The sequence below is a fragment of the Psittacula echo genome (genome assembly GCF_963264785.1).
Source record: "Psittacula echo genome assembly, chromosome: Z".
Lineage (NCBI taxonomy): Eukaryota > Metazoa > Chordata > Aves > Psittaciformes > Psittacidae > Psittacula > Psittacula echo.
In genome coordinates, this window is record NC_137742.1 from 16,212,182 (window position 1) to 16,240,143 (window position 27,962).

The following is a 27,962-nucleotide window of genomic DNA, read 5'->3' on the forward strand; positions in this document are numbered from 1 at the left end:
CTAACATGAAGGTAAGACAATTGCTTACTTAATTCATACTGATGAAGTGAATATGATAAGTGCAATGAAATATTAATTTATATGGAGAAATACTTAGCTGAAAATGCAATTGGGGAGTATTGCGAGAAAGAAGAGAAAGGAAAAACAACAGCTTGCACAACAAAGCTGAAGAAAATAAGCATTACACTCTCATTATTTCTTAAGCTGATGAGTATAAAGATTGCAGAAAATCAGAACAGCTGTATGAGCTAATGGAAAAAGCAGAAAGTAAGTTTGCTTTTACTTCTCTTTTTTTTCAGGTGCTGGGAATTTTTCTGTTGCTGGAAGTTTCAGGCTTCTTTTCCACTTTTTCCAGGTGAATATTTCTTTGGTAAATTACATGCTAAAGACTAAGCATGTGTAATTTAGCAGATAACTTCTGGTGCGTGACATGGGTCTTCAAATGTATTTCCTGGAAGAAAAGACACTGCTTGGTGTCAGGACTGCCACTGCCATCAGTGGTGACAACAGTGAGATGTTATGGTGTCCCTCAGCTCTTCCCAGAGGAGTCAGCCACCCATCAGGAAAAGAGCACACAGCAGTGATATGAGTCACAGCAGTGCACATGTGTGAAAAACAGCACAGCTTGCTCCGAGCAGCCCGGATCCCAGGCGCAGGCTGCACCCTCAATGTCTCCTGTTGACAAACTGGCTGTTTGAGAGCTGCTGTGGGAAGGTTTGCAGCATGCCATGGCACACGCAGCCCCTGGCAGCTCCCTCCCATTCCCAGATGTGGTCTGTCTGCTCCCTGCTTTGCAGCGTGGAGCTGGTCTTTGAAGCTTGTATTATGGTTGCACAAAGTCCTTACTGATCTTCAGGCGAGGTAAATGTGCCTACTTTCTACTTTCAATGACTGGAAAGCCCAGGCTGGGTCTGATTCCATTCATACATGTGAAAAGCAAATCCAAGTGGTTTCAGAGGGAGCCTGATCATACTGCTAATTGTTACTGTAGGCCTGTGTTGCTGTTTAGGGATGTTCTGCAGGAATGCTTAGGGATGGAAATCCCTGATAATATCTCTCTCTCTCATTTTTTTTTTTTTTATAATTCAAAAAAATACTCCAGGAGCAGCCCTTCCCCTCCAGTCCACTGTCGCTGGAATTCTTTTGGCCCTTGGTCTGAGTGCAATGGCTGTACTCAAAAACAGGTATAGATGGACACTTCTATTCTGTATTCATGACTTCATAAGCATATGCTTTTTTTGTCAATAATTAAGGAGCATGTGTATCTTTAAAACCTCAAATCCGGTGTCAAGCAGAAGCCCCAGCAGAACAAGAAAGCTGAAGAACAAAAAACTCAGAAGGGAAATCCTCCAGTCTGTCCCAAATCTATTCCCTTTCAAAGCTACGATATTAATGTTGTAAAATAATTTGTGCGCTTTTTATTTTGGTGATAGTTCCAAAAAGCTTGACTCAATTGTTCAGTTAACAGAGATATTCCTCCACTGATGCTGGTTTGTACCAATTCTGCTGATTTTTCATTAGTGGTGTCACATCTCAAGGAAAGAATAGTTGGTTACAGAGTATTATATTCAATGAAAACAAAATGATTATTTTTACAGTGCAACTGTCTTGATGTGCAAGATACTTGCTTGTGATTTTCTTTCTCATTTACATTGATGTTGCATCAATTAGGGAGGAATTAATCAAAATTAGAGCTGTGCCATGAGACAGTACTTCCTCTTTTTAGAAGCAACAAATAGCCCCACTTGTTTAGCATCTTCCTTAATGACACTGTTTACTTTGAAGAACTTTGGTAAATTCATATCAGGCATGATTGGTCCTATTAAAAATGTAAAAAAACCTGAGATTTGTCAGCAGCTTTCTCTTGGTTTCAGTTACTTATCAGATTTTTTGAACAAAAAAGCCAAGCTTGTGCATCAGTCTAAAGACCTTGTAGATAAAATAGTTGTTGTTCTATTAACTTGTTACCATATTGTGGTAATAGCAAGTGTGGGTGTTATTAAAAACAGTGAATGTCTAATTTCCTTACAGCAGTAGAGTGGTAGCATTGTCTTGACACTAGTAGACTGTTCCTGCTTTGCATTTAGATTTCTCAGTTCTCCCTTGATTTGCATTCAGACTCGGAGACGGACAGTAGCAGTTTATGGCCAATATGGGGGAAACCCCTGCTCTGGGGATGCATTTGAAACAAGACCATGCACCACCACAAGGGGATGCCCAACAGAGGATGGCTGCGGTGATCGTTTCAGGTGTTACTCAGGTACCATCCAAGATCTTTTTCACCATTTTCTGGACATAAAGTTAAGAAGATAACCTTGTTATCTTTGAACTTTAGTAAATGGGCAATGGCTTTGCAGAACCCTTGATCTATAAATAAATTTGATTTAGGAGGATGTTTCCTTAATTCCATCCTCCACTATGCATGCTTTTAGTTCATCTGGAGTGTTGCAGAGCTTTGCAGGTAACATGCTGCAGCTCTGGTAGCCTCTGTAAGTCATTCTGCCTTACTTGTTTGACCCAGAGACCTTACAAGAAGAATGCAACCTTAGATGTGATTGTTTAAAGCTAGGCTGTATACAAACATCTTGGAAATCACCTAGGTCGTGGAAATTGGTGCTTCCTAGAATAGTCCTAGAATAGCAGCTTCCATTACCTTCACAAAAAAAGTGCATTGTCTCAGTTGGTAGACATTTATCAAAGAGGAGCATGGTAAACATGTTTTGGTGCTACCAGAGAGATAATCATAGTTAATTATAAGTGGTGGGATCAAAAGATGAAAGCTCAGGAAATAAATCTGGAAGTCAACTTTTATTAATATATCATAAGCCCCAAATTGCTGCTGTTCCCTCAAGTGTACTCTATACCATTTCTTTGTCTACATTTACTGTTGTTTCACAAGCCCTCCTAGGCACAGACTGTTCACCATGAGTGTGAACAAGCTAATTAGTGTAGTAGATAAGTGGGACTTTTGCTTTGATTTAGGTGATTTATTTTTAAATGAACAAACACTTCTTTCCCTCTGCATTTTTGTTCTGATTTAGGTCAGTGCATTAGCCGATCTCTTGTATGCAATGGAGATCAGGACTGTGAGGAGGATGGTGCAGATGAAGATCGATGTGAAGAGAAGAAGACTGTATGTGATATTGATAAAACCCCTCCAAATTCAGAACTTACAGGAACAGGGTAATGTTCTGTGCTAGGATCAGTAGTACTGGCGCCAAGTGCATTTACATTTTTGTAGTATTTACAAGCTCTGGCTGTACAAATAGGCTTCCTGGGCTTACAGTAAAATGTTCCATATGCAAAAGTGTTCAGTACAATGGCTTCCATCATGCTAACAGCTCAGTGCAGCCAGATCTGAAGCGCAGAATAAAGCTTTTTTTTTTTCACTGCTGCTATTGAAAAACATCTTTTAAGATATGAAATGAAATGTCAACCAATACCACATGATCATCAGCATGGAAAAAATGAGCTAGCAATGTTCATTATTTGTCCTTGCTGTTGCGTTTAGTACTGTGGATCCATACGGATTTCTATTTATACATCCCACTTACAACCTAGCAAAATAATTATCTTAAGTTTCTTTAGGGTAGTTGTGTCACTTGTTATGCAATATAATGCAGGTATAATAATAAAAAAACCCATTTTGGAATGGAAGCCTTGTTGATTATGTGTGGTGTTGCTTAATTGAACTTCATTAATAATATTAATAAAAAATTAATAAAATCAGTTGTGATACATATGAATGGCTTAATGTTAAGAGATATGTGTTCATTTTTGTTGACAAAAAAAAGCAAAATTTTGCTTTACTGTAACATGCTCTGCACATTGCAGTTCTGCAGATATAGAAGTTGATCAGTTGATATCCTCTTTTTTTGGGTAAATCAGCTTGTGATCTTTATCTGAAGACACAGCATTCAGTTATTATGGCTTTGTAATTTTTGCTTCCTGTAAAATAATTTGCTACCTCGCTGTCTTACTGACTTTTCATATTTTTCTTCTCATAGTTTTGATGCCATTACTGGTGATACAAGGGGAAGAGTCATTCACACAAAAAGCTTTGCAGGACAGTGCAGAAAGGTCTTCAGTGGTGATAGGAGAGAATACTACAGGCTGAGTGAAAGTGTTCTTGCTTACACTTTTCAGGTATGTTTCCATTAAACACAGCTTTGTATTCAGAGTCATGCTTAAAACGAGGAGAGTGATGCAAAGCTTGTATGGTCTCTTGGTAGGCAGGTTTCCTAAATTCAGCTGAATGACGCCTGTTTCTTCTCTGCAGTCACTTAATATTTTGAAATACAAACTGGTGTATATCTTGCTAAAATGAAAGGAGGAAAAAAAGTTATTGAATGGTATATATTGTTGGATGGGATTTCTGTATGTGCACAAGGCTTTGTGGAAATCTTCCAGAGAGATACTTTGAAGTCCCAGAGACATGGGTCACTTCACATTTATCAAAAGCATGCTAAGCAATCCTTAATGTACTTTACTTTATAACGTAAATACCTAGCATATGAATATATACGTGTAATGCTTTTCCAATACTGTTCACTACTTTTCATGAAATCTGAAATGGATTCACCCTGAAAAACATGCCGGATTTTTTACATCAGGAAGGACTTGCTTTACTCTATAAATTATCATTTTTAACATCCTTCATGAAGCCCTTTATACAGAATTCTGGCTTTCATATTCTAGGTTAAAATTCAGAATGATTTCAGTTACGAGTTTTTCAACAGCAGCTGGTCTTATATGAAACACACAGAGAGGTATGAAAACTCAAACCATGGGCACAGTTATTCACAGAATAAAATTCTGCAACACAGTCAAAAGGTATGTATATAGTATGTATATGCTGTCACTGTGGCTTCGTAATTTTCATAAATATTTTCATATTCTTTCATGTAATTTTATAGTGAGATACAAATTAATTTTATCCAGATATTTCTGGCACAAAGTACATAACAATAAAAATCCCATAAAAACTTTCCAAAGAGGTCACTGGTTTGGTTATCAATTGAGAAATGTTGTCTGCTGTTTTTATTTTCTTTATTTTACCTCTCTACTAGTAATTTATCTACTTACTATATGGTTTTGTCCCTATTTGAGGACGAAAAATATTGACAGCTTCTTATAATTAATTAATCTTTCGCATTTTTGTTTAATGAGTTACTCCCTTTTTTTCCCCTATTACCTCTACCAGCATCTGTGATTAAAGTGAATTTGTTTTATAATTAATTTCCCACTAATAGAAACCCATTAAGATTTCTGTTTTAAACCTCCAGAAGGTTACAGTACTTATGCTTTTGACTTGTCTAAAAAGGAGCATTAAACAAATAATTTGAGAGTAACTCTCAATTGCGAAGTATGATCTCTATTTTATAGCAAATAAAATCTAGTAATAAATTCATATCTTTTATGTCCCCAAAGCTGACAGAAGAAAATCTCATTTTACTGCACTAACAATAATATATTTTGAGACTTACTCTAACAAAGTTCAAAAGCAACTTTGAGAAGCTCAGGTAAAGAATATGGGATAGGCAGATACAAGTTTATAATTCAGCTACAGCTGCTTTCAAAGAAAGGATTCTTCAGACAAAACAGGGTACAAAGACCTCTCTACTGCCTATAATTTGCTTTCAGACAAGGCTTGTTAACCTTGCTACTGCCAGGCTGATGGTGTTGGAAAGCACCTTTAGCTTTGAAGAATGATACTTTGCTTTCTTGTCTGTCCTTATTCTACCTTTCCAGCACATAGGAGAAAAATAAAGATGTTGCAGCAATTATAAACAAAGGTTCAAAAGATATTTCCTATTTTCAGAGTGGTGTGGTTTTTTTTTTTTTTGCGTTCACCAAGTTGCTTAAATACATCTAACATCAATACTAACAGCATAAGCTGTTGATTAGTGGCCAATATAACGTGCATGTCATCTGGATAGTAGGAACCACTCTGACAGTAACCTGGGGCATGACTGACATCTTTTCCTTTCCCCAGAGTAAGCAGCTGATGGTTGTTGAGAACAGTGTGGAAGTTGCCCAGTTTATTAATAACCACCCAGAATTTCTTACTCTTGCGGAGTCATTCTGGAGGGAACTGGCCAACCTTCCAGTCGTCTATGAGTACAATGTCTACCGAAGACTTATTGAACATTTTGGGACTCATTTCTTACACTCTGGATCTCTAGGAGGACATTACAAAGTTATTTTTTATATGGATACTGACAAAATAAAAGCAGAAGGTAAAGTACTAGAGTATTGGTTACAATAATCTAAGTGAATATACAGGAATAAAAATTTATTTGCATGTTCTGCCAGCTAGTGTCTAAAATCAGGTAAGAGACATATGTTAGTCACCACATTATCTTCACAGGCAAAAGAAAGAAGATTAGAAAATGTGCTCAAACCACAGCATTAAGTTCTAGATCCACATCTGTGAACTGCTGTGCTCAGAATAGCAAAGATTTGATAGTTGGTTCAGGACTTCCTCAGGCTAAATCTGAATTCTAGTGCCAGTATAAATTTCAAATAATGTTATATCTTAAGAGCTACTTGGAGATGAAGGTTGGATAAAACTGTGTAAAGCAGAATAAATTACCAACAGAGCAATCACCAGAGTGACGGGTATGATGGTACTCAGTGTGGAGCGGTGCTGTAGAATTAGGGACTGCTGAGAAATGAGATAGAATAAAAAATAAGCATTTTCCAGATACAGTTCCTATTTCTTTAGCAGGATGTGCTAGTTGGTTGCCTTCTAATTTAGGCATAATTCTTCATGACCTCTCAAGTCAATGGGAAACTTAGAAATGAATCCAACACACTTTCTGTGTACAGTATTGTTTAAAGCATCAAGTATCTGCAGGTATGACCATAACAGACATGTACGACTGCACCACATCAGGCTGGAATGCATTCATTGTGAAAAAGAAGAAAGTAAAGTGCTCCAAGCTGGATGAACTGCTGCAGACTTCTTCAGGTAAGTGTTCAACAGTGACTTGTGTAGTTATCACGTCTCCATCTTCCATCTCCTCCTAAGTAGCTGTCAAAATCTGGAGCAGGTGTTAATAGCTTTGTTGAACTGTTTGCCTTAACACACTGAACCCAGATATCAAGTGCATTGCTCTCCAGTTCTCATCAATCATTGCTAATGCTTTCCCAGTAATTGGCACTTTCCAGGACACCCTAAGTCAGAGCTGCCAAGATACCTACAAAACCACATACTTCTTACATATTATCAATGTAGGAGCTCTTGATCCAGGCACAGGTGGTTGATATGCACTAATGAGTACTTTCCCTACTTGCTAGCATAGTTTTTTTGCACCCATTGTTTCTATTTCCATTTGTGAATATAGCAATGCTGGTATTTTTCTGTATTTTTCATCCTGAATCTACAGGAAGCAGTGGTAGTAAGATTAAGGGAGACCCCTACATAGCAGGAGGAAGCCCAGGTGCTGTTGCCGGCCTTCATTATCTAGAGCTTAATGATCCTGTTGGCAATAGTCAGAGATATTCCTTTTGGGCTGGATCAGTGACAGACTATCCCAGAGTAATTAAACAAAAGGTAAGGCTATTTTCCTGAAGAAAAGATGAGCAGCTGGGATCACCTCAAGGGGAGAAATGATTAAGCTATGATTAATAAAGCTGTAGTCTGCAATCATGTTGTTTTCAGATCACTTCATAAGAAAAAAAAGTTCACAGCAGGAAAATTCCATGAGGTTAACATAATCAGCTGCATCACAAATCTAAGTCATTTAGCAGATCAATCTTACTAGCCTTCTGTGACTACAGGGGAATTCTGCTTAAGAACTGAGGGTCACAATAGCATTGGAGAAAGCCCAGATTTGAGATAGCCCATTTCCTGAAATACATATGGGCACTTCAGTGTGGCTTCCACTCAGCTTGCTAACTTCTTTATATCACTTTTATCCCTCCTCCTTGTCTCTTCATCCAGAAGTTCAGCATAATGAGATTCTGGAAGCCAGACGCTTCAAAGTTGGGCATGACCGTATTCACTGCTGCCTTGTCTATGTCCCTTTTGGGAACTGACCATGTATTGAAGAATAGTATAAACCCAAAAGATTTCTGACAGGAAGTTTTCAATTAAATGTAAAAGCACAGAATATCATAAAATAGGAAAGAGAAATGCAAAATGTTTTCACTTATTGTTACCTTCAGTCACTGCTCAATGAAATACCATAATGGATTGCTTAAATGTCCAGCTTCTTGGGCTAGGAACAGCTGGGTGAGAATTCAGGTTACTGTGCATTGGTGGTCTGTGTTACACTTTTATCTCAACCATAATATCATAGCTCAAATATGTTTAAACACTATTAATACACCACTAGCTTTAAGGGATGCTATTAAGCAGGCCTGACTTTTCAGAAAAAGGCTGGTATGAAATACTAACAGAAGATTTTAGCTAACTAGATAGCAAATTAAAGCATCTGTCAACCCCTATGGGCAGCAGCATACATCACAAATTATTTTGCATGATGAAATGTGCTTATAAACTCTTATTATTCAGATTATCACTATTTAATATAAATTTTTCTCTACTGTGTGTAGCTAACACCGTTATATGAGCTGGTAAAGGAAGTGCCCTGCTCCTCAGTCAAAAAGCATTACTTAAAACAAGCCATTGAAGAATATATGGCTGAAAATGATCCCTGCAAATGTCAGCCTTGCCAGAATGGTGGTGAGGCAGCCATAGAAGGAACTCAGTGCATGTGTTACTGCAAGCCTTACACCTTTGGAGCAGCTTGTGAGCTGGGAACTCTCGTGCAAGATCAGCCAGGTTAGCACTCTTTAAACCTATGAGAGTTTAGAAGTGGCAAAGTACGCTCTCCTGCTTCTGAGGTCTGTTTGTCTCACTGCACAAACTGAATGAGTGGCTGCTGTGTAGTGTCTGCTTGGGCCAGATACCACTGCAGACATACAGCATGGGTAGAGAGTGTCATGCTAAGCCTGAGTCTTAGCCTGTCCAAACAGTACTTAACAAAGAACTGGTTTTTTTATTGTTAAATGCAGTGGACAATACTAACTGCTTAAAATGTAACCTTCTAGAAATAAGTATGTATACTAAATGAGTATCAGTAACTTTAAATTTTTTGTTTTTAAACTTTGTGATTAACTGCAGCTAATAGCTATTCTTATTTTCTCTAAGACTCTGATAACAAATAGCCTCTGTAGAATTAGACTTACCTAAAATGCAAGCTGGAGAAAGGTGCAAGATTAGATCATTGCAACCTGGAATTCTTTGTAAGGGCGCAGTTTGGACCATCACTAGCTTGTGCCTTTAAACCACCTACGGAGAGGATTAATGTGAAATATTCCCAAACATTGCATAGGTGTTGTTGATGGACGCTGGAGCTGCTGGTCTTCCTGGAGTCCTTGTTCAGGGGGAAGGAAATCAAGGAGTCGAAGCTGCAACAATCCATCCCCCCGTGGCAATGGGAAGGCCTGCATAGGAGAGCAGCATGAAAGCAGATCATGTGAAGATGAGGAGTTGCAGCATTTTCGGTAAGCAGAAAAAAAAAAACATTTGGAACACAGCTGCAGGAAGGTTTAAAAATCTATTTCATAAGGGTGCATAAGCAATTGAACTCAGGATGGCAATCACTTACTGAGCTTTTTTATTTAAGTTGAAACAAAATGAAATTCAGCAGCTGTGAATCTGACACAAGGTAAGTGAAGAAAATTGAGTAAAAGCTGGTAAACTTGACTCCATTCTATTTGGCATCCTCTCAGATAACCTGGCAGTTCCCAATTTAATTGTGATGTAAACACAATGCATAATAGTCTTGGGCTTCAATGAAAAGTGTAGAATTTTGAAAGGAAGGGAGACTGAATTCAAACTAAATTGTACTTTTGCTTGATTCATAGCTTGATTGAACCACACTGTTTTGATTCATCCATAACTCCTACAGAGTTCTGTTCACCTCCTCCTCTCTTGGAAAATGGATTTGTTCAAGTAAGTTATTTCTATTACTCTGTTATCTGTTCTATCCCTACTTGCAGTGTCTCTGTTAAAGTTCATACAGATTTTCACTTGTAAATTTGTATTTATCTTGGTAAGTTTAGTATCAGAGCTATAGTATAGCAGCTCTCTCAGCATTTCTCCCTGGCTGAAGTTTGCATAACGTTGGCCAAGACTTCCCACTAAAAATAAAAGAAAAACAAGAAAGTGAGATTTAAAGTAAGAAAAGACTTGCATCTTCAAGTCCAGCTCTTTTGAGTGACCATATCACATTATCCTTTAGGAAGCTGATAACGTGCCATGCTAAGAATTAGCAAAGCCATATACCCTCCCCTGGAAGACTGTTCAAGAGCTTATGTTCCCCCTCTAATGCTTGACAACAGCCATATTTGCAGTCAGTTCATAAAATGGCAGGATAGCGCTGTTCCATCACTGATGTACCGCTGCCAGACCCCTGTCACAGCGTACCTTCAACTCTACCCCTCCCTTCGCTAAGGGACCTAGCCCAAATACACTGTATTCTACCAACCACCAGCATCATCTCCATTTTCACCACATTTACTGGCTATTGATAACCAGAATTGCCCACAGTATTCCAGACACTCTTATCAGTGCATTGCAGAATGGCATTAATACTTCTTGCTGTCCTCAGCCACTGCATTCCAGAATCAAAGGGAGTTCAACACTGCTGGTGGTTTTTAGGTAGTGTATCCAAAATTTCACCTGTTCCTTTTCTTTCAGAATGCTGAAAATTTATACCCTGTTGGGAAAAGCATTGTTTATGCTTGCAGACATGGATATTCTCTTGTTGGTGACCCTGTTGCTAAGTGTGGCAGTAATTTACAGTGGCAAGTTGGAGACAGATATTGCCAGGGTATGTTTAACTGATTTTTGATTTGAAATACAATTCCATTCCTGAACTCCAGTGAAACATCTCTGAACATCTGCTTTCCAACAATAATGGGGGAAAAAATACACATTGCATTTCCCAGTTCTCTAGACATAATCAGGTCTCAATTGACTTATTTTAAATCCAGATATTGTAATACTGAAATAGAAACATGCCAGAAAGTCTGGTTTTAAGGAAGGCTGGAAGTGAGGGAGACTAAATTTCAGTCCAGGAATTACTTCCTGTGGAAACAAACTTATTACTTAATTCAGTCCTATGGCTATATCCGAGATCCATGGAAATGAGTCTATATCTAAAGCCACCTGAGCAAAAGGTTCAGGAGGCAGCACTGGGCAACCACAAAGTTCTCAAATAACCACCTTGTCATAAGAACACAACTCCAAGGATCACTTTAGATCTTGGATGATCTCCCCACTTCACTCTTTTCCTCTAACCTGGTCAGTAACCATTAGGGTTTCTTTTTTCCCTGCACATTTTATTTGTGAGTCAACTTTGAGTGTGATCAGATAGACCTGGGAATTTTCATACCTGCAGTTCAACACCATTCTTCCCTCCTTCCAATCAGGACTGACAGCCTATAAATGCTAGTCCACACTGTTTAAATGCCACCTCTTTGCGTATCAGTACACAGTTTCCCAGAGACCTGTATGTATGACGTGTCTACTAAGGCGTTACTTTCTAGTATGAACACTCAACAGAAGCATGGGTCCTAAGAACAGAGAAACCCTTCTCAAGCCATAGCTGAACCTTCAGGCAGTAGGAGATGTTGTCACTCTGTCCCTTGTGTTGCACCTTTGCCTGCTACAATGAGTTAGTATCCTGTGCTAACATGATTGATATGTTTCTACAGGAAAATCAGCTAATCTTACAATTCAATTTGTTAAGAAATTTAAGAGAAGATAAATTATATGACTGCTTTCTGCATTCCACTGATTCACTATGGCTATCTCAAATCCTTTAATCCTTAGAAACTGCTTGTCTCCCTCCCGTCCTTGAGGGGGGCTTGCAAGGAGAGCTATGGAAACCTGTGTATGAGATTGGTGAGAGAATAACCCTGTCCTGTCCACATGGAATGCACTTAGAAGGGGCACACTCCATTTTGTGTGAGCCCAGTCTCAAGTGGTCTCCTGCCTTGAAGACTATCCAGTGCAAGAGACCAGGTAAGACATTGCAGTCCTTCAAGTGCAATGTAGGAGTTTCTTTCCTGGACAGACTGTGGCTTATGTCGATAAGATATAGACAGAGCTATAACTGATATAGTCATAGAGAAGCCATACTTATATCACCAGCTGGAAGCACAGAAAATGTGGGGGTTTGTCTTCTGTGGGCTGTTCAAAAAAGATGCCATCAGACATTTCTTGTGAGGTTTCCTTAGAGCTTTTTGCTTCCCACTCCCCTGTTGCCATTAAGTATTGTCTCTGACAGTATTTTGAGAGATTGCCTGGGATGTATGCTGCCTATTCTGCTTTCCAAGTATACTTTACCCTCCACCTATGTTGTTTAGCACCATTACTATGCAAGCTGCACCTTAGAGATATGGGTTTTCTATCTGGAAGATGGTCCGTGCACCACAGCATTTCATGGCAGATAAGGACAGGGCTGGATGACTCCTTTTGCTCATATGACATTCACACAGCTGATACGGAGTAAATCTCCAGGAACATCCTTGTCTCTAAATTGGAGAGACATCAATTTGATAGGTAGACCATTCGGTGGATAAAGAACTGACTGGATATCTGCACGCAAAGAGTTGTGGTCAATGGCTCAATGTCCAGCTGGAGACCAGTAACAAGTGGTGTCCCTCAGGGCCTGTGTTGGGACCAGTCTTGTTCAATATCTTTGTCAGTGACATGGACAGTGGGAATGAGTGCACAGACAGCGAGCTTGCTGATGACACCAAGCTGTGTGGTTTGGTTGATACGCTGGAGGGAAGGAATGCCATCCAGAGGGACCTTGACACACTCGTGAGGTGGGCTGCTGCCAACCTTGTGAAGTTCAACTATGGCAAGTGCAAGGTCCTACACCTGGGTCGAGCAATCCCAGGCACAATGACAGGTTGAGCAGAGAAGAGATTCGGAGCAGCCCTGTGGAGAAAGACTTGTGGGTGTTGGTTGATGAGAAACTGAACATGAGCCAGCTTCAGTGTGCATTTGCAGCCCAGAAAGCCAACTGTATCATGGGCTGCATCAAAAGGAGCTTGACCAGCAGGTCCAAGGAGGTGATCGTGCCCCTCTACTCTGCTCTCGTGAGACCTCACTTGGAGTATTGTGTGCAGTTCTGGTGTCCTCAACATAGAAAGGACATGGAACTGTTGGAACAAGTCCAGAGGAGGACCATGAGGATGATCAGGGGCTGGAGCACCTCCCGTATGAAGACAGGCTGAGAAAGTTGGGGCTGTTCATCCTGGAGAAGAGAAGGCTGCGTGGAGACCTCATAGCAGCCTTCCAGTATCTGAAGGGGGCCTATAAGGATGCTGGGGAGGGACTCATCATTAGGGATTGTAGTGATAGGACAAGAGGTAACGGGTTAAAACTTAAACAGGGGAAGTTTAGATTGGATATAAGGAGGAAGTTCTTTACTGTAAGGGTGGTGAGGCACTGGAATGGGTTGCCCAAGTAAGTTGTGAATGCTTCATCCCTGGCGGTGTTCAAGGCCAGGTTGGACAGAGCTTTGGGTGACATGGTTTAATGTGAGGTGTCCCTGCCCATGGCAGGGGGATTGGAACTCGATGATCTTAAGGTCCTTTCCAACCCTAACTATTCTATGATGCTATGTTTCTAACTGGAAGCATTGGGAAAATGCTGCTTTAATTTCATGGTAACAGCTATTTAAGATCTGGGTTGATACGGGCAAGCACTGCAGAGACGCAAGTGGACTATATACCATACAGCAGCTCTAAGTCATCTTTTCCAGCTGTCGAAGGCAGACAAGGCTTTCTCTAGAGTACTCCTATGATGCTAATCAGTGATATAGAGGCACCCAAGCAACTTGCTGTTTCAAGCTAATCACATCTTCACTCAAGGTCCCAGATTTTCTCATACCTCTGGGGAGACCCTTGCTTGTGGAAAACACACACTGCTGTAGAAGACTAGGCATGTGTCCTAGATTTCATGTCCATCTTTTTAACAGCCAACTGCTGCCTGAGGTTACCTCACCTAGTGTAAGAGGCAGGTGACAGTCAGGCTTAGAACTCAAAAGGCAGCGACCCTGTGAGATTTCCAGTGTAAGTCATCTGCTGCTGTGTCATATCCACATGAATTGTAAAAGATTTCATAAGGAATAACATATCTGTACTTAAACAGGTTACTGCTGCTGAAGTGGTAAAGTACCAGCAGTGAAGTACTGTTGCCAATTACTCCTTAGGCTTAGCCTTAGTGAGTGGTTTTTCATAATTTTTTTGTTACATCCTGTATTCAAATTCCAATTATTAATTAAAACCAGTTTCAAATGCTTCCATCTTTAGAAACAGCTTATGTCTGGCTGTATGGGAACATTACATTAGCACAAAAGGGTTGTGTTCGTTGTTTGGTTTGGTTTTTTTTTTAGAAAAAGAGAGACAACAATTAGATTAGAACAACTGTTAAAACCCCCAAGAAATATGAGCTAAGAAGGGTAAAAATTAAGATGTGTATACCAGACACAGTGGCACACATATATTTGGATAAGAATATTTAGTCAGCGATAGTGTCAGTAACAGTCACCTATGCAACCAACAGCCCCAGTGATGGAGATAATGCAGTGACTTTTGGTGGAAATTTCCCCTCTGCATAAACACAGGTTTATGCCTACTGTCTGTATTGCAATCCTGTCAGTTTTGCTTAGCAAGTCTTAATCCATAAGAGAGATGTGGGGTTTTTTGTTTTATTTTTTTTTTATAGAACATAATATTCAGGAGTATTAAATTTTCACGTTAAAGTAGAAAGCTACAGACACGTAATCTAAAACACAAATCAGGATAAAATGTTCTCAGAAAGTGTGTCTCTACAGATTTATCAAGGTCTTGCAATTACTTCCTACAGAAATCTCCAGAAGAATGTTTAGGAAAGGTTGATTTAATTTTCAAGCTTGAAATATAACTCAGCACTCAAAGAATAATACATGTGCAGTGATTAAAGCTACCCAAGAATCACTATTGCTTTTGTTTTCAAAAGTGCGGATTGAGCATGAATGATGGAACTTGTAGTTTTTGTTAAGTGAAGCCAGTAACTCTGAAACCTAATGGTAAAGCTGTTACCAGCTATGATTCAGCACTGCTAAGTTCAACAGTTCAACCAGCTGTTGCAGAAATTAGGTGGATGTTTAAGCTTGAACACAGTAACTGTTTCCTTCCATCTGACTCATGACCTGTGGATAAATTACTGAACCATAACTTTGCAAAGTAAATCGTATCTTTTTAATAGTGTTGATTCTTCCCATGCAGTAGATACTTTTAATGAACATGCAGGATGTGACTCTATGTTATGGTTGTATAATTTAGTGCATTTTAAGCTCAACTGATAGAATAATTTCAGAGAAGACCTTTAACAGCCCTTGTTTTCTGACCCTTAATAGCACTGTCTGTGTTCTACCTCAGCGCCTAGCATGAAACCAGAAGTGACAGAGCCTAAATGTCAACCGTGGGAGAAAATACATCAGTCGCAGTGTGTGTGCAAAATGCCCTATGAGTGTGGGTAAGTACAAAATGATTTTGGCAATTACTTTCTCACTTTATTCAAGACCAATTAAATTCCTTCAGTCTTCAGTTCATGACAGATGAGAAAGCTTTACTCATATGAGGAGGCATTGTATTTTGTTTGCTTTACAACTCAATGTCCTGTTCATCACTTACCTGCCTTGTCAGAGCTGTCAGTGGGTCTTAGCAGTGATGGAATTTGGTTGAATGGGAGAAGGAGAAGGCATAATTTCAGCTCCACTTGATCTATGAAACAGGTGGGAAAAGATAAAATGGTATTTTTAAGATTTAGAAGATTGAGGAAGAGTTAGAAGAGAGTCCCTTGGGACATAAACCATCAAAGCAGTAAGATAGTGAAATAAAACAGATTTCTTTCCTCTGCTGAGAGAATGGAGAGTTATAAAAGGCATAATAATCTAATCTTACATTTATACAGCAGCATGCACAGACCAGTCACATCACCTTCCCTGACCTCTTAACGTGCAGACCAGAGTCTGCAATCCTGTTTGATTTAAGCCTGTATTCTGCAATAAGCAATGAAGGAGAAATGAAGGAAATGAGTAGCTCTCAGTTCTTTGCTAAACATAGAGGTAACAAGACTTCTGAGACCATCTGGTGCTGATGGCCAGACGTGTCAAAGAGCTCAGCACATTGGGTCTGGCTTGCATAGACTGGATGAAGTCTCCTATAAAGTCATCACAGTGGGTGTGAGTTCTAGATATGAAATCTGGCCAGGTTTATGTCATAGCAGGAGCTTAGGAGTTTGGAAACTCCGAACAAGTGATTATTGATATCCAAGGATAACAGACCAAATTTTCTTGTCCTTGCATGGTAGGAGTAAAAAATTTTGCCGTCTTCTCAAGTGACTCAAGGTAGCAGAACTTCTTAGTAGAGGATGTGTACTTTCCATCAGCCACATAGCTCAAGAGTGCCCTGCATAGTGACTGGTTCTAAGCCCAAATTAGCACAATTTAAACATTTCAGAATTAAAGTTGATGGGCTTATTTCACGTTTTGTAGATCCACTGGGCACTTGCCCAGGGTCTGAGGCCATTGTTCTGCATGCAAAGATCATAGAATCATAGAATAGTTAGGGTCAGAAAGGACCTTAAGATCATCGAGTTCCAATCCCCCTGCCATGGGCAGGGACACCTCACATTAAACCATGTCACCCAAAGCTCTGTCCAACCTGGCCTTGAACACCACCAGGGATGAAGCATTCACAACTTACTTGGGCAACCCATTCCAGTGCCTCACCACCCTTACAGTAAAGAACTTCCTCCTTATATCCAATCTAAACTTCCCCTGTTTAAGTTTTAACCCGTTACCTCTTGTCCTATCACTACAATCCCTAATGATGAGTCCCTCCCCAGCATCCTTATAGGCCCCCTTCAGATACTGGAAGGCTGCTATGAGGTCTCCACGCAGCCTTCTCTTCTCCAGGATGAACAGCCCCAACTTTCTCAGCCTGTCTTCATACGGGAGGTGCTCCAGCCCCTGATCATCCTCATGGTCCTCCTCTGGACTTGTTCCAACAGTTCCATGTCCTTTCTATGTTGAGGACACCAGAACTGCACACAATACTCCAAGTGAGGTCTCACGAGAGCAGAGTAGAGGGGCACGATCACCTCCTTGGACCTGCTGGTCAAGCTCCTTTTGATGCAGCCCATGATACAGTTGGCTTTCTGGGCTGCAAATGCACACTGAAGCTGGCTCATGTTCAGTTTCTCATCAACCAACACCCACAAGTCTTTCTCCACAGGGCTGCTCCGAATCTCTTCTCTGCTCAACCTGTCATTGTGCCTGGGATTGCTCGACCCAGGTGTAGGACCTTGCACTTGCCATAGTTGAACTTCACAAGGTTGGCAGCAGCCCACCTCACGAGTGTGTCAAGGTCCCTCTGGATGGCATTCCTTCCCTCCAGCGTATCAACCAAACCACACAGCTTGGTGTCATCAGCAAGCTCGCTGTCTGTGCACTCATTCCCACTGTCCATGTCACTGACAAAGATATTGAACAAGACTGGTCCCAACACAGGCCCTGAGGGACACCACTTGTTACTGGTCTCCAGCTGGACATTGAGCCATTGACCACAACTCTTTGCGTGCAGATATCCAGTCAGTTCTTTATCCACCGAATGGTCTACCTATCAAATTGATGTCTCTCCAATTTAGAGACAAGTATGTCATTGTGGGACAGTGTTGAATGTTTTGCACAAGTCCAGCTAGATGATGTCAACTGCTCTACTCCTGTCCATCAGTTCCCATCTTAGAAAGCCACCAAATTGGTCAGGCAGGATTTCCCCTTAGTGAAGCCATGTTGGCTGTCACCAAGCACCTTGTTGTTTTTCATGTGCCTTAAGCATGCCTTCCAGCAGAATCTTCTCCAAGGTTTTGCCAGGCACAGAGGTGAGACTGACTGGTCTGTAGTTCCCAGGGTCATCCATTTTCCCCTTCTTGAAAATAGGGGTTATATTTCCACTTTTCCAGTCGTTGGGAACTTCACCTGACTGCCATGATTTTTTCAAATATGATGGGCAGTGGCTTAGCAACTTCATTCGCCAGCTGCTTCAGGACCCATGGATGGATTTCATTAGGTCACATGGGCTTGTGCACATTCAGGTTCTTATGATGGTCTCGAATGAGATCCTCCCCTACAGTGGGCCTAAGGTCTTCATTCTCACAGTCCCTGCTTCTGCCTTCTGAGATTTGGGCGGTGTGGTCAGAGCATTTGCCAGTGAAGACCGAGGCAAAGAAGTCATTAAGAACCTCAGACTTCTCCAAATCTAGGGTAGCCAATTCTCCCGATGGCTTCTGGAGAGGGCCCACGTTGTCCCTACTCTTTTATTTGCAATGTAACTATAGAATCCCTTCCTGTTGTCTTTCACATCCCTAGCCAAGTTTAATTCTAACTGGTCCTTAGCTTTCCTAACCTGCTCCCTAGCTTCCTGGATAACATCCCTGTATTCTTCCCAGGCTGCCTGTCCTTGCGCTCACCTTTTATAAGCCTCTTTTTTCCCTCAAAGTTTCCTCAGCAGCTCCTTATTTATTTAAGGAGGTCTCCTGGCCCTCCTGCCACACTTCCTTCTAGTCGGGATGCAACACTCCTGAGCTTGTGGCAGGTGATCCTTGAAAATCAACTGACAGTCTTGGGCCCCTCTGCCCTCAAGGCTATATCACATGGAACCTTACTAAGCAGGTCCCTGAAGAGGCCAAAGTCTGCTCTCTTGAAGTCCAGGGCAGTGAGCTTGCTGCACGCTCTTCTCACTGTCCTGAGGATCTTGAATTCGATCATCTCATGATCGCTACAACCAAGGCTGCCCTGGAGCATCACATTTCCAACCAGCCTCTCCCTGTTGGTGAGCACAAGGTCAAGCATGGCACCTCTCCTTGTCAGCTCGTCTATTACTTGCAGAAGGAAGTTGTCACCCACACAATCGAGAAACCTCCTGGATTGCTTGTGCCGGGCCGTACTGTCCCTCCAACAGATATCAGGTGAGGGTGGTTGAAGTCCCCCATGAGGACAAGGGCCTGTGAGGGTGAGGCTGTTCCTATCTGCCTATAGAGCACTTCATCCACAGAATCCTCTTGATCAGGCGGTCTGTAACAGATCCCCACTGTAATGTCCCCCGTAGCTCTTCTCACTTTAACCCTGACCCACAAACTCTCTGTTGACTGATCACCTATCTCCAGCCTATCACAGACATAAATAGCAACTCGCCCTCCCCATCTGCTGGACCTGTCTTTTCTAAAGAGCCTGTAACCTTCCATTCCAACACTCCAGTCATAGGAGCCATCCCACCATGTTTCTGTGATACCTATTATATCCCCATAGACGTGCACGCATCTCTAATTCCTGTTGTTTATTCCCCATACTACGGGCGTTTGTAGAAAGGCATTTGAGCTGAGCTCCAAATGAAGCCAACTCATTGGTTAGAGCAGCTGAAATATCTCTGCATCGCTCCGAGCATTTATTACAGGTGCTGGCAACTGACTGGGAGTATTGGGATGGAATGATGCCCCCTCCCCCAGTACATCTAGTTTAAAGCTTTCTTGTCCAGCCTGGCAAGCCTCCTACCAAAACAACTCTTCGCCTTCATCAGACCAGCTCCACCAGCCTTCAGTAGACCTGGCCTCCCAAATTGAGTCCCATGATCTAAATACCCTAACCCCTGGCTATAGCACCACCATTCTAACCATTTATTAACCTGGCAAATCGGCCTAGCCTTTTGAATGTCCTCCTCTTTATCCTAGAGAATTGATGAAAAGACAATCTGAGCTCCAGAGCCCCTAACCACCTCTCCCAGGACTGTAGTCTTTCTTAATGTTCTTTGGGCTACTGCTGTCTATATCACTAGCACCCACATGGATCACTAGAATTGGGTAATAGTGGGACAGGACTTACTAGAGCAGGCAGCCTGTCTGCAACATCCATGATCTGAGCCCCTGTTAAGCAACTCACCTCCCTTTAGATTGGGTCAGGCCAACATATGGGTGCCTCTGTTCCTTTCAAGGTAGAGTCCCCTACTACTGTGACCTGCCACCTTTTCCTGGCAGCACCAATAGTGATCTTCTTTACCAGTGCATCAGCCAGTTGTTCATGGTGTGAGTGTGTTTTCTCGTTAGCCCCCTGCAGAACAGCAAAGTGGTTCTGGGTGGGAACATCAGATTTAGGAGGAAGCCCCTTGCTGTTAATTGTCCTCTTCCTCCTTTTTTTTTTTTTTTTTTTTTTTTATTGGTACTATTTCCCAGCTTCCTGGGTTGACAGCCTCCTTCTTTCCTCCATGAGCTACAGTGGACGTTTGCGGCCCCTGCACAATTTGGGCCTGGAGCAAGCAGTCCTGCTTTCTCTCAGCTTCCGTGACATTTTTCAGCCTATTGACAGCGTCCGGCAGCTCAACCCCTGCTGCAGGAGGACCTCCACCAGGGAGCACTGAGCGCAGCCTTGCCTGTTGGGCACTGTTCCCTCACAAGACCAGTGCAGGCACTCTCTACACTCTGAGCATTGCACTGCAGCCTCCCCTCTCATCGGCTCTGTCTGATGCCTACGCTGGCCACTGCCGGGGCAGCCAGAGCAGAGCTCCCAGACCGGGCCCTGGTCATAAGACGCGTGCTCACCATCCTGCTCGCCTGCCCACGCAAACTGCCTCTCCGCACTCCTGATCACTCGCGCTCCCTGGGGCAGGTTTTTAACTCAGGGCAGGTGCTGCTCTCGTGGCTCCGCCCCCTGTGAGTCCCTGCTGCGTCAGCTGAGCTGCCGGCTCCTGGGCAAGTCCTGTTGAGGACCTGAGGCTCCCTCGGTGGCTCTGGCTGCGCTGAGTTGAGGCTCCTGGACGCTGAGCTTCCCCCTGCTCAGGTGTTGAAGGCGTCCTCTCTCGAGGTACTCACCTCAGGAATAATATTGGAGTTTCCAGTACAAACTCAGATAAGTTTGTAAGAACTCTGCTAAGACTATTCCTATCCTTAAACAAACAGCTAAATATTTTAAATAATCTCGTCCTACTCTTTTTGTTTCAAAACTTATTAAAGTGAGGAAACAACCCCTCCTCTAGTTCATGGGTGTGATGAGATTAGTTACATAGAAGATGAGGAGTCCACAGTGCTAGGGAAAGCCGTGGGCAGAGTCACAATAACCTTGGAAGTTGGATGGATTACATTCAGTTATGCATTCAGGCTTCAGTTATAATTAATCTATTACTTGCCTGTTTCTATTTTTTATAATTATGTTCAGAATGGCAGGAAGATAAATAACAGTCATTTCTGTTACTTGATGCTATTTAACTTTGTCTTGAAATAACACATCTAATAATGGAAGGATAAAACATCAGCTGTCAAAGCAGACCACTCTGCCAGACTGTAAGGCCGTAGTAATAAGGCATGGAAGCAGATCTTGGTCCTTCCTCAAAGACCAGAAGTAACTTGGCTTGCTTTGCTGTGGCAGTGACTTTCAGCAGCAGCCTCTGCTCAGAAGAGTGCTGGAAACAAGAGTTCATGAGGGAATTCGGGAATCAGACCCATCATAGATCCTTTCAGTTTCCAAGAGACTAGCAACTGAGACTTCCAGGGACAGCACAAGAATCCCAACAGGCTGGTGAGGGAAAATTTGTTGATGATGATGCCTTAGGCTACATCTATCCTCATCAGTTAGAGAAAGAGAATGATTCTGGGTACCACAGCTGCTAAACTGCTAAAAAAGCCCCTGATAAAGATTTTGGGCCAACTCCTGGATAATCCCCAGGCACAGCACAGGAGTTACTAAGGTCAGGACCATTCCAGTCTGATGCAGTCATCATCTTTTAGGCACAAAGAGAATTTAGCAGTCCAGACACCAACTATTCTGTGTAAATTTACCCTTGTGAAAGGAAGAGGTCAGAGCACAGTTAGTGTGGTAATACAGATCTCTGGTCGCTAAGACCAGCTATTCACATTCTCCGCAGTGAAACATGAGATTTGATAATTTTTAAGTATTAGCCCTTCTTTTTTACTTTGTGTAGCACCTATGTCTTCCTAAGAGTTCTTTGCCTGTTTTATATTAAAACTTAGGGTCTTGAATATGAATTCAGAAGTTAAAATGGTTTCCAGCATGCTGAATTTTTCGCTGTTTAGTTTCACCAAGAGTTGTCTGCCTCTCATTGTAGGTGAAAGGGAGAAAAGGTATTTGCTGAATTATATATGCTATTCCATTTCTCACGATATGTGCTTTAGTAAAAGCTTGTTCTTATCCAAGCCTTCTTTTTCAGGTAAAAGGTATTGAATTTCTCACGTTCACTTTACACAAAGATTCTTTCTTACCTCTAATAATTTTTCTGGCACTGTCATAATGCTCCCAGCCCTGTATAGGTGCAAATTTCTCTTATGGGTACAGGTTCTCCCTCCTTTTTCTTATGCATCTAAACACATTGATTTCCACTGGCTTTCTACCAGCTGCCCCAGCTGTGGCAAACACTGGAAGCACTTTCAGGACAGTTTGAGGGATTATACTGTAGCAAGAAGTTGGCAACATGGACTATGAGCTCCTGGGTTTAACCTTTGAGAGCTGGTTGAATCAACCTCCTTCCGCTCTTTTGGGTGTTGCTAAGGTGCAAAGCAGAGAGATTAGTGCACTTGTATCTGGCCTTAATCTTTTCAGCTAAATTACTCAGGCTTGTGTACAAGATTTTGACCTTAAGACTCAGATGCTGAGATTTATTACTCAGGCAAATAAAGAAGGCCTCTGAACAACTTACAGGAAACAACTTAATTACAGATTAGATGTTTTCAATGGATCACACTTGTTCTTCCAAGCTGAAGGTGATATTTAAAGATGTGATTTTTCTTATACCTGTCTGTAAGGATAACTCACAAATCGGGGCAGTCATGGGCTGTGAACCAAATGAGTAAACAGTATAATGCAGACAAATGCACGGGGCTTTATCAGATGCTAAGTGCTGCATATTGGCTGGGGTAGAGTTAAGTTTCTTCACAGTACCTAGTATGGGGCTATGTTTTGGATTTGTGCTGGAAACAGTGTTGATAATACAGGCATGTATGTTTTAGTTACTGCTGAGCAGTGCTTGCACAGAGTCAAGACCTTTTCTGCTCCTCACCCCACCTCACCAGAGAGGAGGCTGGGGGTGCACAAGGGGTTGGAAGAGAACACAAACCCCAACTAAGCCAAAGGATATCTCACAGCATACGATGTCATGCTCAGCGTATAAAGGAGAGGAAAGTGGGGGACATTCACAATGATGGTGTTTGTCTTCTCAAGTAACCATTATGTGATGAAGCCCTGCTGTCCTGGGGATGACTGAACACCTGCTTGGCTATGGGAAGTGGTGAATTAATTCCTTGCTTTGCTTTTCTGTAAAGTTAGGTCTTTCGAGAGCCTTCAGAACCATCTCTCAGAGGACCATTCCCAAAGCTTGGAGCAGGCACTTTTCCTCGGTGGCCTGTTTATAGATCAAAACCACCTTCCTAATTCCCAGGGAAACAAACCAACCAACCAACAAACAAAACCCCTAAACACTTGGCCAACAAATGAGCAAGATTTGAGTTAGGACTTTCTCATTAGACTTCCGTCTTCCAAATCTGTCTTCTATACTCTGACAAGCCATTTTCACAGGGAGCTAATTTTCCCTTCAGACAGCCTTCTGAAGTTCATTAAGGCCATTCGCCTGCTCCTCTTCAGCCTCTCCTCACCAATAAACACCTGTTTAGCTGAGGTTCACCCTCAGAACTGACCCATTAGACACTTTAAAGTTTCTGTGTGAGTGTTTGTGAGCTCTAAAGGAGGAGCTGTGCTGAAAATAAGCCTTTGGGGCTGTATTTCAGTGCCCTCCATCCCCTTGGAGTCTGTCTCTCATCTATCCTACACCTTACCTTACCTGTGGCTGTAATGTGCATCCAGAAGATGCCAGGCATGCCCTGCTCGAGAGGCACTTTTTTTGTTCACATTACACAGATGCCACTGATTGCATTGAGAACAAGTGAAGAAGCTTTGGATTTGACATTAAAGTCCAGAAATAGCGGAATGGATGTTTCCTCCCCTCCTACACTGAAGCATGAAACACAAATGATGACAACTTCCTGGAACTGTCTCCAAAGCAAACACTGTTTAAGGTTTAGCTTTTGCAGGTGTTAGAACCATATCTGAATGTTAAAAAATAAAAAAACAAATTCCCTGGATAAATAGAGCAGATTTTTCATAAAATTTTTGTGGAGATGTATGAGGATTTCCAGAAGTATCTTTGGTCTCTGGTGTTGGATCATAACATTTTATTCAGTAAAAGCTGAGGCTTTTAAAGAACAGCAGAGAAAAAGTCTTTAAATATATTCTAATGTCTTGCAATTAAGAAACAGTTACAAAATATTTTAATATATGTGCCTGTGTGTATGTAACATTAGATGTATATGAAATGTTTTCTGTATCTGCTTAGGTGTGTGCATATATAGTATATTAGAGAATAATGGAGATCTGAACTCTTTTTAACTGAAGTCTTGCTCTCATTGCTATGGAGTTCAATGGCAAATACCAAGTAGTATTCCTGTTCTTTTGAGGGGACAGATCCTGACTTTCCTGACATGTAGCGTCCTGTGGAAGAGTCTGAATTACTCACATGTCTATGTCTCAAGTTCCCCTGCTGCACTCTTAGGATATACTTCAGTGAACAGGGAAATTGGAAGTGGATCCTAAATATTTTCCCCTCCCTCAGGTCTTTTCAAGAGGTACCAAGATAAAGCACATGTAAATAGCTCAATACCTGCTTCTGTTTCCAGTCCTTCCCTGGACACCTGTGCTACAGATCAAAGAACCAAGAGAAACATACATTTGACTGTTTGCAAGATGCATGCCTTGGAATGCATGGGCAGAAAATATTCTCTTACTGATGCAGAAAACTGCAAAGTACCTCAGGCAGCTGAGATATCATGTGGATTGTGCCGTCCATGGGAAAAATGTGATGGTAAGAGATTCTTTGCAATTATAAGCAAAAATTGTTTATATGACCAAAATGAAATCTTTTTCCCCAATTACACATTAGCCATAGGTCTATCCAAGCTAGATATCGCCCGTTCTTCGCAGAAGCATCATGGCTAAGCTGGTTCAAACCATCAGCTCAATGTTTGGTGTCCAGTCATGGCAGGAAGCTCCAACCATGGATAAGAAAACCCCACAGGATATTGTAAGAAAATGCGCTGTCTACAGGAAATGCTTATTCTTAGTCCCTGTTAGCAAGTTACCTTGTCAATACTCTGGAAGTCTGGGCTGAAACCCTTACCCACCTCTTTCTTCACTGTATCCACCTGTTTTAAATTCCTTAACACAGCAATTGTGGGAGTCCTGACTGCCCACAAGAATCCTTTCCTGAAGCTGAGTGGTCCCCCCCAGCAGCATCTTGTGACAAGGAATTGAGTGTCTTATTCTACACTAGCTAGGACAGCCACTTACTTTTGTTTGTACTTCACTGCCTATCTCTAGTTTCTCATATTATGATCAAAGGTGAATATCTCTTCCCTCAGAGGAAATAGTCCCAGTCTTTTGCAAGCTGTCTGCTGTGGAAGTTTTCAAATTCCCTGATCTAATTTCCCTGAGTGTCCTACACTACACTACATTTAATGGAGGATTGCCAGAAATGGGAAGATAAAGAAGTAAATTAGGTTTTCAGAAGTGCCCAGATAAAGGCACCTATTGTCATATTTTGAAAATAAAAACGATTACTTGATAGGGAGTTCACCTATTTTGTGTAACAGGGTTGAATAGAGAAAAATAATAATAAAAAAAGATTATAAAAACTGACTGGAGCTTCAGCAGAGACAAATACAGGCAAAAAAAACCAAAAAACAAACCACCCCCAAAAAGTACAATACCGGAACAAGGACATGGTTATGAAAAACAAATCTCAGATGGGACCTTCTTCTTATTTGTTTATTTATCTGTTGTCACTGATACAATTACACACATTTATTTGTAGTACTAGATCTTTTGATCTTAGTGAAACTGCCTGTGTGTAAATAAAGATACCACTTGTAAGTGTTGGAATGATCAGTTTGTCGCTGTCCAAAGACAGATCACTCATCGTACATGTTCTCTGTACTTTGGAGCAGTAGCTACATGAACTGGTTCAAGCAGTAGCATCAGAGAATACTTTGAGAGCAATATCTCGGGAACCTTGAGCAAGCTTTTCCCATAAGCACAATCAGCCTCTTGAAGCAGAGGAAGCCCCAGCAGTACACCGCTTGTTTCCACTTCTGGTTTTTCCACCGAACCTGAATATCAGCTAATGTTACTTCTGGTTAGGAAAAGAAATATGGAATCATAGAATTGTTTGTGTTGCAAGGGACCTGTAAAGGATTCCAATCCCCTGCACTGAGCAGTGACAGGTTGCTCAGAGCTCTGTCCAACCTGACCTTGAATGTTTTCAGAGATGGACCATCTCTGGGCAACCTGCTTTTTTGGCAAGCTGCTCCAGTGTTTTACCACCCTCATTATAAAAAAATTCTTCCTTATATCTAGTCTAAATCTAACTTCTTTTGGTTTTACACCATTAACCCTTGTGCTTTTGCTTCAGACCCTGCTAAAAAGTCTGTCCCTATCTTTCTTAAAAGCCCCCTTTAAGTACTGAAAGGCCACAATACATTATTTCTGGAGCTTTCTCTTCTTCAGGCTGAACAGCCCCAACTCTCTCAGCTTACTGATCCTCTAGTATGGCTCCTTGGTTTTTATTCTTTTAATCATAGACTTATAGAATCATAAAACCATATAATAGTTTGGGTTGCAAGTGACCTGTAAAAGCCATCTGGTCCACTCCCTTCGTTCAATGAGCAGGGACATAGAATCATAGAATCATAGAATAGTTAGGGTTGGAAAGGACCTTAAGATCATCTAGTTCCAACCCCCCTGCCTTGGCCAGGGACACTTCACACTAAACCATGTCACCAAGGCTCTGTCCAACCTGGCCTTGAGTACCGCCAGGGATGAAGCATTCACAATTTCCCTGGGCAACGCATTCCAGTGCCTCACCACCCTTACTGTAAAGAACTTCCTTCTTATATCCAATCTAAAATTCCCCTATTTTAAGTTTTAACCCGTTACCTCTTGTCCTATCACTGCATTCCCTAATGAAGGGACTGCTCCCTTCGACCCAGATGTAAGAGCTTGCACTTGGCATGGTTAAACTTCATAAGCGTGTCAAGGTCCTTCTGGATGACATTTCCATCTTCAGTTAGATCACATTTCTCAGAGCCTTACCCAACCTGACCTGGAATGTTTCCATAGATGAGGCATCTGCTACCTTCCTGGGAAATCTGTTCTAGTGTTTCTCCACACTCATCATTAAAAGTATATCTAGTCTGAATCAAATTGATTTTAGTTTAAACCCATTACCCCTTGTCCTATTGCTACAGGCCATACTAAAAGGTCTGTTCTTTCTTATAAGTATAGCTTTCTAGTAAGTATTTCTTTGAGTATCAAAAGGCCACAATAAGGTCTCCCCTGAGCCTTTTCTTCTCCAAACTGAACAGCCCCAACTGTCTCAGCAGGACCTCAGAAGGGAGGTACTCAAGCTCTCTGATCATTTCTGTGGCCCTCCTCTGGACTCACTCCAACAGGGCCATGTCTTTCTTGTACTTTTTTGTACCCTCCAGAAAATTGCTGTCAGTCCTGCAGTTTTGCTGTGAATATTTGAGTCTGCTTTTTGTTGAGTCGGCTGCCATCCTGACTGTTTTTCCTATTTGCTTTTGCTTAGCACAATCCAACAGCTGTGTTTGTGACAAAGATGGGCCATGCAAGGAAGGAGGCATCCAGATCTGTGCTGAAGTGAGTGGCTCTGCTGCCCATCAGACCATGACCGAGTGTGAGGCTGGGAAGCTCAGATGCCGGGGGGAGACTGTCACCCTTGTCAGCGTAAGGCCCTGCGAGGTACAAAGCAAATAA

The 27,962-nt window shown here is 41.7% G+C and overlaps 1 protein-coding gene across 1 annotated transcript; it reads left to right on the top strand.

The window, feature by feature from the left end:
* Positions 1-5: 5 nt before the first annotated feature.
* Positions 6-27,962, top strand: C7 (complement C7; the record flags this gene model as incomplete). The annotated part of the gene is made up of 18 exons (XM_080638267.1): positions 6-11; positions 300-355; positions 1,109-1,184; positions 2,119-2,260; positions 3,042-3,183; positions 4,008-4,146; positions 4,699-4,833; positions 5,996-6,239; positions 6,860-6,973; positions 7,392-7,558; positions 8,563-8,791; positions 9,345-9,516; positions 9,880-9,967; positions 10,715-10,847; positions 11,852-12,043; positions 15,457-15,553; positions 24,809-24,993; positions 27,775-27,962. 18 exons carry the CDS (start codon positions 6-8, stop codon positions 27,960-27,962), a joined length of 2,505 nt encoding a protein of 834 aa, XP_080494393.1.